Source organism: Cucurbita moschata, unplaced genomic scaffold (assembly GCF_002738365.1).
Source record: "Cucurbita moschata cultivar Rifu unplaced genomic scaffold, Cmos_1.0 Cmo_Scf00048, whole genome shotgun sequence".
Taxonomy (NCBI): Eukaryota; Viridiplantae; Streptophyta; class Magnoliopsida; order Cucurbitales; family Cucurbitaceae; genus Cucurbita; species Cucurbita moschata.
The window spans coordinates 1,634,784-1,649,875 of NW_019268564.1; the positions used below are offsets into that span (position 1 = coordinate 1,634,784).

General features: G+C 38.6%; 2 protein-coding genes, 1 long non-coding RNA gene and 1 pseudogene across 6 annotated transcripts; 2 read left to right on the forward strand and 2 right to left on the reverse strand.

Moving 5' to 3' along the window:
* The first annotated feature begins 1,256 nt into the window (after positions 1–1,256).
* Positions 1,257–5,411, forward strand: LOC111435289 (ankyrin repeat domain-containing protein 2A-like). The gene is made up of 9 exons (XM_023072736.1): positions 1,257–1,387; positions 1,605–1,646; positions 2,020–2,165; positions 2,333–2,539; positions 2,651–2,799; positions 2,904–3,072; positions 3,927–4,019; positions 4,809–4,948; positions 5,053–5,411. Exons 2-9 carry the CDS (start codon positions 1,613–1,615, stop codon positions 5,150–5,152), a joined length of 1,038 nt encoding a protein of 345 aa, XP_022928504.1. The 5' UTR covers positions 1,257–1,387; positions 1,605–1,612; the 3' UTR covers positions 5,153–5,411.
* Positions 5,412–6,463: 1,052 nt separating this feature from the next.
* On the reverse strand, positions 6,464–8,729 carry LOC111435057 (AP-1 complex subunit sigma-2). Of its 4 annotated transcripts, none has more exons than XM_023072377.1 (7): positions 8,629–8,729; positions 7,940–8,026; positions 7,677–7,768; positions 7,480–7,588; positions 7,373–7,408; positions 6,746–6,832; positions 6,464–6,669 (listed from the first exon to the last, which is right to left on the reverse strand). In XM_023072377.1, the coding sequence occupies exons 1-7, from the start codon at positions 8,629–8,631 to the stop codon at positions 6,598–6,600; spliced, it is 486 nt and encodes a 161-aa protein (XP_022928145.1). In that variant the 5' UTR covers positions 8,632–8,729; the 3' UTR covers positions 6,464–6,597. The 4 variants fall into 4 exon arrangements, with proteins under 4 accessions (XP_022928145.1, XP_022928144.1, XP_022928148.1 ...); XM_023072376.1 differs by having other exon boundaries at positions 7,677–7,828; XM_023072380.1 differs by lacking the exon at positions 8,629–8,729 and having other exon boundaries at positions 7,677–7,843; positions 7,940–8,027.
* Positions 8,730–12,730: 4,001 nt separating this feature from the next.
* LOC111435104 lies at positions 12,731–14,187 on the reverse strand (annotated as a pseudogene).
* A 121-nt stretch (positions 14,188–14,308) lies between these two features.
* LOC111435253 lies at positions 14,309–14,817 on the forward strand. Its single transcript, XR_002709053.1, has 2 exons — positions 14,309–14,482; positions 14,616–14,817. It is a non-coding gene; the product is annotated as an uncharacterized LOC111435253 (long non-coding RNA).
* The last annotated feature ends 275 nt before the right edge of the window (positions 14,818–15,092 follow it).

Here is a 15,092-nt window from a genome sequence, read left to right on the forward strand (position 1 = left end):
GGTATTGTCCATTTTGAACCTAAATTCTTAGGCGGCTTCTCCAAAAGACCTTATACCTGTAAATGGTGGTTATACCAATGCGATTGTATTGCGTAGCGACCCAGATCCTCTCCTCCCCAACCAATGTGGGAGGTCACAATCCACCCTCTTTCGGGGCCCAGCGAGGACTCCTCCCCAACCAATGTGAGAGGTCACAATCCACCCCCTTCGGGGCCCAGCGTCCTCGCTAGCACTCGTTCCTTTATATCAATTGACGTGAGACCACCCCCAAATCCACCCCCTTTGGGGTCAGCGTCCTTATTGGCACACCGCCTCGTGTCTACCCCCTTCGGGGAACAGCGAGAAGGCTGGCACATCGTCCGATGACTAGCTATGATACCATTTGTAACGACCCAGATCCACAGCTAGTAGATATTGTCTGTTTGGGCTTTCCCTTTCGTGCTTCCCTCAAGGGAGGGAAGGTTTCCACACCATTGGGTGATTTGTTCTCCTTCCCAACCAATAGGACATTACATATTCCTTACTTATAAATCCATGATCATTCTCTAAATTAGCGTGGGACTCCCTCCCAACAATCCTCAACAAAATAGGTATCTTCAAACCCGAAAAAAATACAGACTAATAATCACTGAATGACTCTCGGTTTGAAGACGGTAAACTTTATAAATTTAATATATGGACGCTACAAAAATACTCTTATTATTTAAAAAATTGCAATATTATTCTTGACATTTCATAAACATTTCAAAATCACCATCGAAGTAAATATTCATTAGATAAAATATTGACGTGTTTGTGATCGACGTTGGTTGGACGTTAATTTCTCGTCAAACATTTGAAAGTAAATTATGATGTAATAATAGTTTTGAAACGTTTATAACAAATTAAATATAATAATATGAATATTATTTTAAAGTAAAAACCAATCGAATATGTTTTTTAATTAAAGATGTCCACCGAGCGAGGTGGTAATGGGATTCCCGTCCCCATCTCCGCCATCCATTTCATTATTTGTCCCGGTGAAATTCTCCATTTATCTTTGCGGGAATTTGAAACCCGCGATACCATTTATTATTACATCATAATGTTTAATAATTAAAAAAAAAATCTAATTTATATTAAGAGTAAAATGGAAATATCTGATAATAAATAAATAAATAAAATTAAATTGGCACGACCCCACGAATTACCAAATTTACCCTTCTCCAACGGCGGTGCCGCGGTGGCCGCAGCTCACAAAATACAAAAACGAAAAAGACAAAAACAAGAAATTAGGGTTTATAACACAAGAGAAACGAATTAACAAAAAACAATTAAAAGTTTCATTAGAGATTCAGGTCGGACGTAGCTTGATCTCTCGCTCTCGTTCTCCCCGCGCCAGGATCAGGTCTGAATTTCTCAATCTCGACTTCTAATTTGTTGTCAATTTGTTTGTGTATATTTCATTGTCTTTTGTGAGGCAGAGGTTAATATTTCATTTTCGTGTTGGGGTTTTGATCATCGAATATGGATACTGCGTTTGATCGGTTTGTATTACATTGTGGAATGTGGTTCGGAAATGGATTTGATTTTCGTTGGTTTTTGTTTTTTTGATTTCCATGCAGTTATTCTCATGGCTTCCAGTAGTAACAAGGAATCTCTGTCTGGTAAGCAGCTAAATTATGGTGCCGCGGTGTGTGATAGCTATAGATTGTGTGTTTGTTTATTTGTAGTAGTGTGCAATTTAAGCATTTGGATATGAAATTAGGTCGTGTCTACAGTACAATTCATGTGTGATAGCTCTATTACTACTGCTTTGGAAAGCTTGTTAGGTTCATTTTGGTTCATATATTACGCTTGTCTTTACATTTTTGCAGTACTGTGTGGATATGGGGTTTGTATAACGGAGAAGATGAGCAAAATTGTAGAAATGAGCTTACTTTTACGCTTATGAATGATTTACAGTTTTATGATGCATTACTTTCTCTCATGTAACTTCGTTTTTCTTCCTAACATTTTATTTTCAAATGGATTAAACAGGTTCTTCAGACAACAAAAACGCTAAATCTGAAACATCCTCCTCGGACAATCCTCCACAGGCAGCACCCCAAAGAACTAGCTCAATATTTGATGACCTGCCTCAGGGCAGCCCTTTTGATTTTTCATCCATGACTGACATTCTTAATGTAGACGATTTTTCTTGAACTCTTCTTTATTTTTATTTTTTTCCCCTTTTTAATATTGTTACTTTGCTCTGAAATTTCTTGTTTGGGCCAAATCTTCAGCTTGAACTTCCATTTTATTATTAAACCTTGTTGATTGTACAATGAATTCTAATTTATTATACACTCAGGATCCTAGCATCAAATCATTAGCTGAACAGATAGCAAAAGATCCTTCATTCAACCAGATGGCTGAGCAGCTTCAACAATTTCAGAGTCCACCAGCTCAAGAAGGAATCCAGTTTGATCCTCAACAATACTTTGCCACCATGCAACAAGTCATGCAGAATCCTAATTTTATGTCTATGGCAGAGCGTCTTGGTACCACATTAATGCAGGTATTTAATCTCTTTTTAGTTCATTGAAACTGTTGCTTGTTGATTGATCGACTATTTATATAGAATATTCTGTTGTACTGGAGATAAAATTCCATCTTAATTTGTTCACAGGATCCATCTATGTCTCGCATGTTTGAGAGTTTTTCTAATCCAGCAGACGGTGATCAGCTTGAGGAACGAATGGCACATATTAAAGAGGATCCTTCATTGAAGCCTATATTGGAAGAGATAGAGACTGGCGGTCTCCCTTCCATGATGAAGTTGGGAACATTTTACTATAAACTCTGAACCATTGAGTTTAACTCATCTTATTTAGTTTTCCAAATTATGTTCGTGCTGAAATAAAAAAATTCCTTGCCCTTAGGTACTGGAATGATAAAGAAGTCTTACAAAAGTTGGGGAAAGCAATGGGGCTTCCTGTCCCAGCTGAAGCAGCTACCTCTACTGACCATTCTGGGCTAGATGATTCTGAAGAACCGGAGAATGAGGATGAGTCAGTTATTCATCATACTGCAAGTACTGGTGATGTTGAGGTACATAGCAACAATTTGTTTTGTTTCTTTCACATGCTGCATGGTTGTTATATCTCATGCTAGTGGTTATGATGTATATTTTATAATTCTTACGGAGGTGATAAAACATTGATGTGATGGTCGGTATACTCAAATCCCGTATTTTTGGTGGATAACATAGGGAACATTTCAAGATTGGTAGAAGTGCAGTTGTTCCGATTTGTTTATTGTCATATTTATATTTTCAGTTGTATTGGTTTGTATGCTGGACCTGGACCAGTAAATTTGTGGTTGTCCTAGTTTTCTTATTTTTTTGAGATAAGATGTCATTGTAACCCGGAGCTTTTCATTATTTTTATGCACCCATAAGAATCAACTTGTTCTACCCATAAGAAAAAAAAATAACATTTTTCTTGCATTTAAAGAAATGTGTCTTTTTGTGTAGAATAAGATCTTTGTGCACAAAGGACACATTTTACTCTTTCCTTTGATTGGCATTTTGGATTTCTTCTCTGGTCAACTAGTTAAAAAAGCCCTTTTTACATTAATATATCTTATATATGCGCTTCCATCGGTAGTAGCATAATTTATGCTTTGCATCTTTCATTTATTGTGATGTCTATTGTCACTTCTTGTTATCATGTACATTTTTGTTTCTATCAAATTGAGTTGTGTAACTTGGGCTTCTGCTTATTGCCCTTGTGATGTGGAGCTTGCATACGAAAGCATTGTTCTCTGGAAAAAAAATGTGTTGGAGAAATCATTGCTAATCTGCTTCTTTTGATTGAAAAAGCTTACCACCTCGCACACTCTTTTATTCTCATTTAAAGAAACTTGCTAGTCTGAGGAACCGAATTTTTGTCCTCGTTTATTAGGGGTTAAAGAAGGCGCTTGCATCTGGTGCTGACAAGGATGAAGTAGATTCAGAAGGGAGGACGGCATTGCATTTTGCTAGTGGATATGGCGAGGTATGAATAATGTACCTCAGCTTTAACCTGCCTTTATATACTTCATTTTTGTTACGACCTGCCTTTATATACTCATTTTTGTTACGAATCCATTTTTGCGTTCACTTGTTGATCTATATGTAAAACATGAGGCATTTCTTCCATGTTAATATAAAGAGGAATCCTGCGGAAGGGATCGATTCTCTCTGGTAAAGCTGCAAAGTAATTTACTTCCCTTCGTAAGGATGCATACAAAGAATTGTTAACATCAAAGCTTTGGAGTTTGGACTACTTTTCTTGTTCATTCCTTATAACTTAAAATGAAAATGCATGCGGTTCTATTATAGAGTACTCTAAGGGTGCTAATTAACACCATTGATTTAAGGTGTAACTAGTTAGGTATTTAAAACGTGTAAAATATAATATACTTTATTTGTGCCTGTTCTTCATTCCATTGTAAGTAAAATAAGGTTAAAGAAGGCTGTCTTAAGACCGAATTTCTGTAATCCTCATGTTGTGGGCAGCTGCAGTTTCTATATTGCAATCAGTAGAAATTATTATATCGATAGTGAGGGTTGTCTCTTCCGATGTCCCGACACTGGACAATACCCAAAATCATTCCCCCTCCATGGTCCCTAATTCCCTTCATTTATAACTATGCCTCCCCTAGCTGATCACCACTATGCTCTTCTGAATAACACACATATAGTCCTCTCATATGCTCATCTTTATAGTGAAAGTAGTATGCAAGTTTTTTTTAAAAGATTGTCTAGTTCTTCAACTAAGATCATCCCTAAAATTGGCCCTCAGGTTGAATGTTCTCAAATCCTCCTTGAGGCTGGAGCAAAAGTGGATGCTTTAGACAAGAACAAAAACACCGCCCTTCACTATGCAGCTGGGTACGGGCGAAAGGACTGCGTCGCGCTACTCCTGGAAAACGGCGCTGCTGTGTAAGCCTGCCAAACTCCTCGTTTGTTCGTTCGTTCAGTAATGTTCCATTTTCCAGTTTTCTTAATGCACTTATCTGTTCCCCTACCCCATTGCCTGTTTGTAGTACTCTCACAAACATGGATGGAAAGACTCCAATCGATGTAGCCAAGCTAAACAACCAGAATGAGGTGCTGAAGTTGCTTGAAAAGGATGCCTTCCTGTAACTTTACAATCAATCATTCGGTGACATTTATGGTATTTTCTGCATCTACATCTGCTCGGTACATGGCGTTCCCTGATGTGTTAGAACGAATTTAATTTCATAAAGTGCAAACTATATCGTTACGACTCGTGGTGTTTTATTTTGCTGTCCATTGCTTTGTCACAATAATTTTGTAGTTTCAACTGATTACAGTCAGGTTCAGTACCCTATTTGTACATTTGGTTTCTTCTTTTACTACATGATTTGTTTGTGTTATACTTAATGATTTTGCTGAGAATTTCACCTTTTCCTTTGTAAAGTCACTTAGAGACTCAATTTACAATCAAATAATCTCCTCTTTAATGTTATATTTGCACAGGCGTATTCAAAGAAATTCGATGACCCGAAAAATTCGACCCAAACTAGTTATCAATTTCTTTAGATTAGGTTTGAGTTAAATTAAATAATAATTTGATGGATTGTGTTAGGTTTATGTGTTCGATTTTTTTTTTTTTGCTTATATATACATATATTTATTTAATTATATTCAACTTTATAATTATTTTTCTTATCATTCCTTCTCTAAACTATTCTTACAAGTAAAATTTTGAAGTTTTGGTAATATAATTTTTTTTATAAAATAATATATTGAAAATGAGTTAATAAATTTTAATTAAATATTTAAAAATAAATAAATAGATTCTCTAACCATTTTCTTTTATTAAATTTTTTTTAATCTAATCATAGGTATATCTTTTTACTTTTTCTTGTTTTCATGATTTGGTAAAATCTAATATTTGTGATGAAAGATTGAGCTTAACGAAATTTGGGAAATTTCTTACCATACAATTTTTAAATTTATAAATTTCGAATGAAAGTCAGAGATGTTTGTTGAAAGTCTAATTTAGGGAATAATTTAAGGAATGATCATGGGTGAAAATCTAATTTAGGGAATAATTTAGGGAATGATCATGGGTTTATAATCAAAGAATATCTCCTTTTGAAGAAGCAGTGTTTTTGAAGAAGCAGTGTGAGGTGTGAGGCCTTTTGAGGAAGCAGATCATTAGGGAATGATCATGGGCTTATAATCATTAGGGAATGATAATGAGTTTATAATCAAAGAATACTATCTCCATTGGTACGAGACCTTTTGAGGAAGCCGATCATTAGGGAATGATTATGGGTTTATAATCAAAGAATACTATCTCCATTGGTATGAGGCATTTTGAGGAAACCGAAAGCAAAACCATGAGAGCTTATGCACAAAGTGGACAATATCATACCATTGTAGAGAGTCGTATTCATTTAACAATTGTTTCCAAACATGTATATATTTATATGAAACCGAGAGAGAAGGAAAGAATGGAAGGTCAAACAAAAAACAAGCCCCTAAAAGAAGGGAGTCTGACCCTTCATCATCCCCTACCTACAAAAAAACACAAGCCCCAAAAACTCTTCCAAGTATTTCTACTTGGTGGCCTGTGCAATTATGTTACTTATTGAACTAGCTTGCTCCTTTGCAGTCTCCACCAACGAATCCTACAAACCAAAATCAACTCAACATACACCCAAACTGAGATCATAAGGTGCTGCAAACATAAAAGGAGATAGTTACCTGTGCAGCTATCAATCTTGCTACTGTTTTCTTGCTAGATTCTTGGAGTTCTCCAGCAATTAGAAGCTCATCCAATATATAATACGCCTTCAATGTTAGAAAAAGAAAAAAAGTACACAACGCATTCAAAGTTTCATATCAAGGACGTGAACGTGAACGTTCACTTAACACAATGTTACTGGCAAGCAAGCAAGAGGACAAGTAATTCAGATGCATCGGGCTTACACGGCAGGTGAAAGAAAAGTACACAACGCATTCAAGGTTTCATCTCAAGGGCGTGAACGTGAACGATCACTTAAGACAATGTTACTGGCGAGCAAGCAAGATGACACGTAATTCAGATGCATCGGGCTTACTTACACAAATGTCTAGCAGAGGCAACAAGATGCACATTAAAGACAACGTACACCTTTAATATAAGCAAGTGAATATACCAAGTACACAGTGCATTCAAGGTTTCATATCAAGGACGTGAACATGAACGTTCACTTAAGACAATGTTACTGGCGAGCAAGCAAGAGGACGAGTAATTCAGATGCGTCGGGCTTACTTACACAAATGTCTAGCAGAGGCAACGAGATGCAAATTAAAGAAAACGTGCACCTTTAATAAGCAAGTGAATAATACCTTGTGAAAGTTGAAGATCAAATCCAACTCACAGACCTACAAACATGAATAAAAGATCACAAAGAATGGTCTCAAACACCTTACGAACTAAAATTAAATTCACTTACACTGCCGAAGTAACGATCCAAAATCTCAACATAATGATGAATAATTTCAAGGATCTCTAATTCGTTGTCCTCCTGATCAATGCATAGGCAAAAGTAAAGACTGGCATATCTGCATTGCACATCCAATAGAATCATTAATCATCTGCAAAAGAGGTAAATATTTGGGTGGCAGAACACATTAATATACCGCGTCGTACCGTTTATAGACAGCTTTGAGTCCCCTCCATTCCACAAAGTTGCAAAGTTTAGGCGCCCGATTTAGAATCATTCCACTAAGCTCACGCATAACCTTTTTAAAGAACGAGAGCAGACCCGAGCACGTGCCATAATATGGTAAGTCCAATAGATCCTAGGGGTACTAAGACTTATTGAAGCAAATAAGCATTCAAATGTCTTTGGATTGGAAATTAAGAAAAGCTATTAGAATTACATTACAGAATGAGGCAAATGGCTAACCCACCTTAGATCTCTCCTTCTGAGAATAAGGAGAATACCATTTGGTCAACCTCACTTTTCCTTGTCTACTTATAAGAAGCACGAAGTGAATCTGGAAATTTACACCAACAACATCAGTTAGAGCACCATGCAAGACATACGCTAGGCCAAATTTTCTTTACTGGAGCAACAAAAGGTTGAAGATAACCTAAGTTGCACTGAAGAAAGTTTATTTTTCTATGAGAAACCACGCATTATTGAGAAAATTTGAATGATGAGGAGATATAGAAGAGGGCTCCAATCCACAATAATAAGATCTTACAGGTAATTTACAAAAGTCGTTGAGAATTTAATCGTTCAGGAACCCATGGCTTAAGCACATTCACAAGAGCTTCAGAACAAAAGAAGTGAAACAAGAATCGCCACAACAATTCAGCAGGAACGAACACGACGAATCAAACAACAAAAAGAAACAAAAGTTGAGCATTTCGGATGTCAGCTAAGCAAATATATGAATCTTTACAACACGGAGATCACTCCAAATAATTTCAAACGACACAAAAATTCAGCAGTAAAAGAGAAACCAATTAAACCATCGCATCAAGAAAGAGCAAAGCAGATGCGCGAACCGGTGGACTAACAACAAGAACGTAGCAATTTCAACATTGAAACAATCAAAGCCTAGAAATGAATCAAAGCAATGAAATCAATTACCATTTTGCTCTGAACTTTCAGGTATCAAAAGTTTCAATTCCAGAATCCTCAACCAAATACTTGATCCCTCCGATCAAGGACAGTTCCTTGTCCGTTGTTCCGCTGCAAAAATATTTTTCATTCAGAATTCCTACCCGCCGAAGGCTTCGGGGTGCAAAATGGGCGGAGTTCATTTTAGGCCCATTTAGTGATATTTGGGCCGTTGGGCTTTGTACAAGCGAAGTACAAGCTTTGCGGCTTCGGGGTGAAAATGGGTCGAGTTCATTTAGGCCCATTTTAGTGATATTGGGCCATTGGGCTTTTGTACAAGCGAATTACAAGCTTTGCGGCTTCGGGGTGAAAATGGGTCGAGTTCATTTAGGCCCATTTTAGTGATATTGGGCCATTGGGCTTTTGTACAAGCGAATTACAAGCTTTGCGGCTTCGGGGTGAAAATGGGTCGAGTTCATTTAGGCCCATTTTAGTGATATTGGGCCATTGGGCTTTTGTACAAGCGAATTACAAGCTTTGCGGCTTCGGGGTGAAAATGGGTCGAGTTCATTTAGGCCCATTTTAGTGATATTGGGCCATTGGGCTTTTGTACAAGCGAATTACAAGCTTTGCGGCTTCGGGGTGAAAATGGGTCGAGTTCATTTAGGCCCATTTTAGTGATATTGGGCCATTGGGCTTTTGTACAAGCGAATTACAAGCTTTGCGGCTTCGGGGTGAAAATGGGTCGAGTTCATTTAGGCCCATTTTAGTGATATTGGGCCATTGGGCTTTTGTACAAGCGAATTACAAGCTTTGCGGCTTCGGGGTGAAAATGGGTCGAGTTCATTTAGGCCCATTTTAGTGATATTGGGCCATTGGGCTTTTGTACAAGCGAATTACAAGCTTTGCGGCTTCGGGGTGAAAATGGGTCGAGTTCATTTAGGCCCATTTTAGTGATATTGGGCCATTGGGCTTTTGTACAAGCGAATTACAAGCTTTGCGGTTTCGGGGTGCAAAATGGGCCGAGTTCATTTAGGCCCATTTAGTGATATTGGGTCGTTGGGCTTTTGTACAAGCGAATTACAAACCCAATCTCAAAGCGGAAAATCGTTGACATTTAAAAAAAAAAGTTCTAGTCGTTGACATTTTATTGTTTTTTAAAGCGTTGACCTTGCTCCCAAACGTGAGCGCGTGGGATTAAATTATAAAGAAAAAAAAAAAAAAACAAAGTATAAAAAATGAGCAATTAAAACTACATTTTAACTATAAAAAAAAGCCAAATATTAAAAAAAAATAATAATAAAAGCAAATATTCCAAAAACAACTGGGTTTTAAAAAATTACAAAAACAAATCATCGTAATCATAAATATTACAATAAAATTGCTCGATGTTGCAATTTAATAACAATTTTAATGAAAATTCAATTTATCACAAAAGAAACATTTAAGAACGCTGTGGTGCCTGTAAATCAAGATAATAAATCATCAAATGATATGTCAAATACTACGCAAAAAGAGTATATTCTGTCGTCGTTTGATGAGTACGACGACAATGCAAGCTAAAACTACTCAGTAGTTCATAATTGAAGTTCGAATTAAATTTTACTACTACTATCTATAAACCATGGACATTGGAATTCAAGTTCCAAAAGGATTTACAGTGTAGAAGAGAGGAAGGATCTGCACAAAGGGCAGGTAAAATGATATCTATGGAGCCAATTCTCAATACATTCATAATGAAAAATATGGCTACATCTATGCAGTTGGCTCACCAAATCTTCTCCGGTGAACCCCGCCAAGCAAACGGAGCAAATATCCTCTTCCGATCCGCTGCCACGATGCAGCTCTTCGAACCTACAAACTGGAAGTTTTACCTCGCACGGTAGCAACTCCATTGTGAGCTGCTGATACGTCCTGCCCGACAGAATCCCGATCATGCTCTCGAGGAACGTCTTCAGTTGACACAGGGGGATCCACACACAAGTGAAGAGGACAATGGTGGCCACACAGGTTGGACCTCGACCTAATGCCAAGCTTATCATTATGCCAAGAACTCAGCACCACAGCTTCTTCTTCTTTTCTTCTCTCTCTGTTGAAGGTTTTTCTAAGCAGGGAAAGAATCAGAGGCATATATATAGTTGAAACTTGGCTTCCCAAAATCAGGTGGGTTGACTTCAGGCCTTGATTTTTGGAGGAATATCACCAATCAAGGATATTCGACTCATAATATATTGGACATTATAAAATTTGGGTTTGGGAAGCTTAACTTTATAGTAAAGATGAGCATATCTATACAATACTAACCAATATTGTTAATGCTGATTGCAATCCTTTTGATTTATGCCATTTAAATCCTACCCAACAACCAAACTTTGCTAAAAAATCCACCTGATTGTGCAAGGAAATGAGTTCTTATTTGTAAAGTCAGTATGCAATGATAAAAACAGTTCAATTGATGTAAAAGCATAGTTCAATTGATTGGAGAGGGGAACGAAACACTATTTATAAGGGTATGAAAATCTCTCCCTAGTAGACGCGTTTTAAAGCCTTGAGGGGAAGTCCGGAAGGGAAAGCCCAAATGGTATCATAGCTAGACACTAGGCGATGTGTTAATGAGGAGGCTGAACCCTGAAGGGGGTGGATACCAAGCGGTGTGCCAGCCCCGAAGGGTTGTGGATTGTGAGATCCCACATTGGTTGGAAAGGGGAAGAAAACACTCTTTATAAGGGTGTGGAAACCTCTCCTTAGTAGACGCGTTTTAAAGCTTTGAGGGGAAGTCCAAAGAGGACAATATTTGCTAGCGGTGGGCTTGGACGGTTACAGTTCGAATCTTTGCTCACGCATCATAGAGTGTTGAACTAAAAAATATATATATATATATATCATAGAAGAGACCTCGAAATTCGTGAGGCGAGTATCTCCTAAATTTCATTGAGTTCTATGTTAATACTTTAGTGTGTTAGAAGTTAGAACCATGATTCCGGCTGGAAAGGAGGGCCGGTGCCGACCCCACATAGGACTCAATACTTCATAAGTTAGTCAATGCCTCAAAGTATCTAAACAATCACGTGATACCAACATATTCCATTCACATCTTAACATCCCCTTTTCATTATTTGCTTATAATAACAAAACGAAAACAAGAGCATCCACCTCCCTCCCGGGTTTTTGACTAAAGTTTGCACTTCAAGATAGAATAATACCGACCAAATCTCCCATGCTTTTCTAAAGAGAATACGTATATAAATGATGAGCTGTGCTAAGGTTTAAAAATAAAGGGTTACCTTGTAACATGGGCTTTCTTTCTCACCTAAATTGAAGAATATAACAGGGCTGTGAGATCCCACATTAGTTGTCGGTTGGAGAGGGGAACGAAGCATTATTTATAAGGGTGTAGAAACCTCTCCCTCAACGAGGACACTGGCCCCAAAGGGGAGTGGGTTGTGAGATCTCACATTGATTGGAGAGAGGAACGAGTACTAGCGAACACGCTGGGCCACGAAGGGGGTGAGGATTGTGAGATCCCACATTGGTTGGAGAGGGGAACAAACCATCATTTATAAGAGTGTGGAAACCTCTCCCTAGTAGACACGTTTTAAAAGCCTTGAGGAGAGGCCTGAAACGGAAAGGCCAAATAGGATAATATCTACTAGTGGTGGGCTTGGACCGTTACAACAACCATGAATAGAACTCACCACAGAGAATGATCTGTAACGACCCAAATCCACCGCTAGCAGATATTGTCCTCTTTGGGCTTTCCCTTTCGGGCTTCCCCTCAAGGCTTTAAAACGCGTCTGCTAGGGGAAGGTTTCCACACCCTTGTAAATGGTGGTTTGTTCTCCTCCCCAACCAATGTAGGACATCGCAATCCACCCCCCTTCCAGGCCCAGCATCCTCGCTGGCACTCATTCCTTTCTCCCATCGATGTGGGACCACCACCAAATCCGCCCCCTTTGGGGCCCCGCGTCCTTACTGGCACACCGCCTCGTGTCTACCCCCTTCGGGGAACAGCAAGAAGGCTGACACATCGTCCGGTGACTGGCTCTGATACCATTTGTAATGACCCAGATCCACCGCTAGCAGATATTGTCCTCTTTGGGCTTTCCTTTTCGGGCAGGCTTTAAAACGCGTCTGCCAGGGGAAAGGTTTCCACACCCTTATAAATGGTGGTTTGTTCTCCTCCCCAATCAATATGGGACAACACATGATCAATTAAATGAGAGGACACCTCATGATTGTAGTCACATTAGGGAAGCTAAGTCTGATAACAGATCCATCTTTGTCTGGTCATTAATGGAAGGAAGCAAGGAAACATTCATAGCTTACACAATTGTTTAAAACCTCACTTCTATAGCTCACTCTTCAACTTCAACCAGATTCTTACATGCTATGCAAATTACTCCATATAATAAGGTAAAAGTATCTTAAATTGGCGAAAGGATTGCATAAAAGGGAAAGGAAAGAAGACATACAGCTTTTTATGTCCACGACAACGATCTCAGAAGAATTCCTTCGTTTGCTTCCCAAAGATCACTTCCCAGATACTTGGAGAAAATGGAGCTCGTTTATTCAAATAATTCCCTAAAGCCTTCTCATTAATCAAGAACCCCTTTTGTTTAAAGGTTTCTATAACACTCTGAGCTTCTTCCATTCCTCTTTCTTTGCACAACTCATGAATTAAGCCAACAAAAGTGGCTAGATTCTAACATCTCAATGCAAAATGCTACAGCATCCTCTAATTTCTTGCATTTGCACAGCCCCTGTATCAAGCATTAGGAGAAATGCCATTATTCTGCATTTTCCTGAAGATCCTAATAGCTTCTTCAAGCTTCTCGGCCTTGCAAAACCCATCAACAACAGCGGTGTAACCACAACTTCTGGAATTGTACCCTTCTCACGAATCAAACCAAAGAGTTTCATAGCCCATCAAGCATGGCGACAGCGTTAGGAATTAGACCTGCCTCCTTCATTTTCTTGAATATCTCGTCGGCTTCTAGAGGACGCGGCGGTTGCGGCTCCTTCTCCTGCATTGATTCAGAAACCCGAGCAGACGATCTCTGCTCGGTCTTCTCTTTACTACTTCTCTGATTATCAGCATTCAGCTTGAATTTTTCAAGAAATCTAAAATCCTTCTGAGACAAAGACTCACTCCTTTGCCGAGAAACCGACCCTTCAGAATGTTTATTAACGCGTTGGTTCCAATTATCCTCAGGGTAAAAAGCAGATACTTCCCCGGTGAATTTCGGAACTCGACGAGCTTCTCGGGGATCCGGAGGAGAACGCCGGTGCGGTAAGCTGCTCCTCGGCTCTGACTTTGAGAAGGCGCAATCGTCATCCATGGAATTAGAGCTGAAACAGCGAGATTGCACCGGCGAGGGAGAGAAATCCGGCGTTCGTAATGGATTGTGGAGCAGAGGAGATTCTCTTTCCCAATTCCAAATTGTTGAAAACAAAATCTTTGAAACTCGAAAGCGATATTGAAATTGCAACTGCAACGCTCCCATGAGAAATCTCGAACTGGGAAATTGATGGAGATATCAGTCGGAAAATGATCAGATAACAACGGAGGGTTTTACCGAAGGGTTTATTATTCGATTTATTTATTTATTATTAAAATTTATATTAAAAAATGAAAATTATTCTATAAAAATAATTTGAATTAAATAATTTTTCTAATATATATATATATATATATAAATTCTCTATATAAATTGTATTTCAGGTCAATGAAAATTTTGGAGGGATGAAGAACGGAAGACAGGCGAGCTAACGCTGCTGTGTTCTTTCACGATCCAGAAATCTTGTTTCTGTTATTGCAATTTCCAAGTTTGATCGAGCGCTGAAGTTCATACAAACTATTAGCTTATCCATCTGATCAAAGAAGGTGAATACCATTTTTCCTGTGCTTATTATCGTTATTTTGCTTCGCATTTCTCTCTCTAGGGCTTAGATTTTAGAATGCGGAGTTTAGTTTCAAATTCGTCTCACAACTTTGCATTAATCTTTTCTACGGACAGGTCGTGGAATTATGAAAAATCTGTTCGTATGCTGAATGTTAAGGGTTTATGGAAATTTGCGCCAGTCGTGATGGTACTAGTATGCTGTGTTCTTCAGGGACGAAGGTTTTGATGGTAGAAACATTGATAAGACGTTTGAGAAGTGTAGGCGTTTGGAAGCTATGCAGGATGAAAGAGCTTCTGAAAACTGGGAATATTTGGAGAGAATTGGCATTCAAAAGAGGAAGCTTTGTGAGATTAAGCTCTCACAGCATTGGTTGGAGAAGGGAACGAAACATTTCTTATAAAGGTGTGGAAACTTCTCCTTAGTAGAAGCGTTTTAAAGCCTTCCTTATAAGGGTGTGGAAACCTCTCTGTTTTAAAATTGTGAGGCTGATGGTGATACGCAACGGGCCAAAGCGGACAATATCTACTAGTAGTGAGTTTGGGCTATTAGAAGTAGTATCAAAGCCAGACACCAAATGGTGTGCCAGCGAG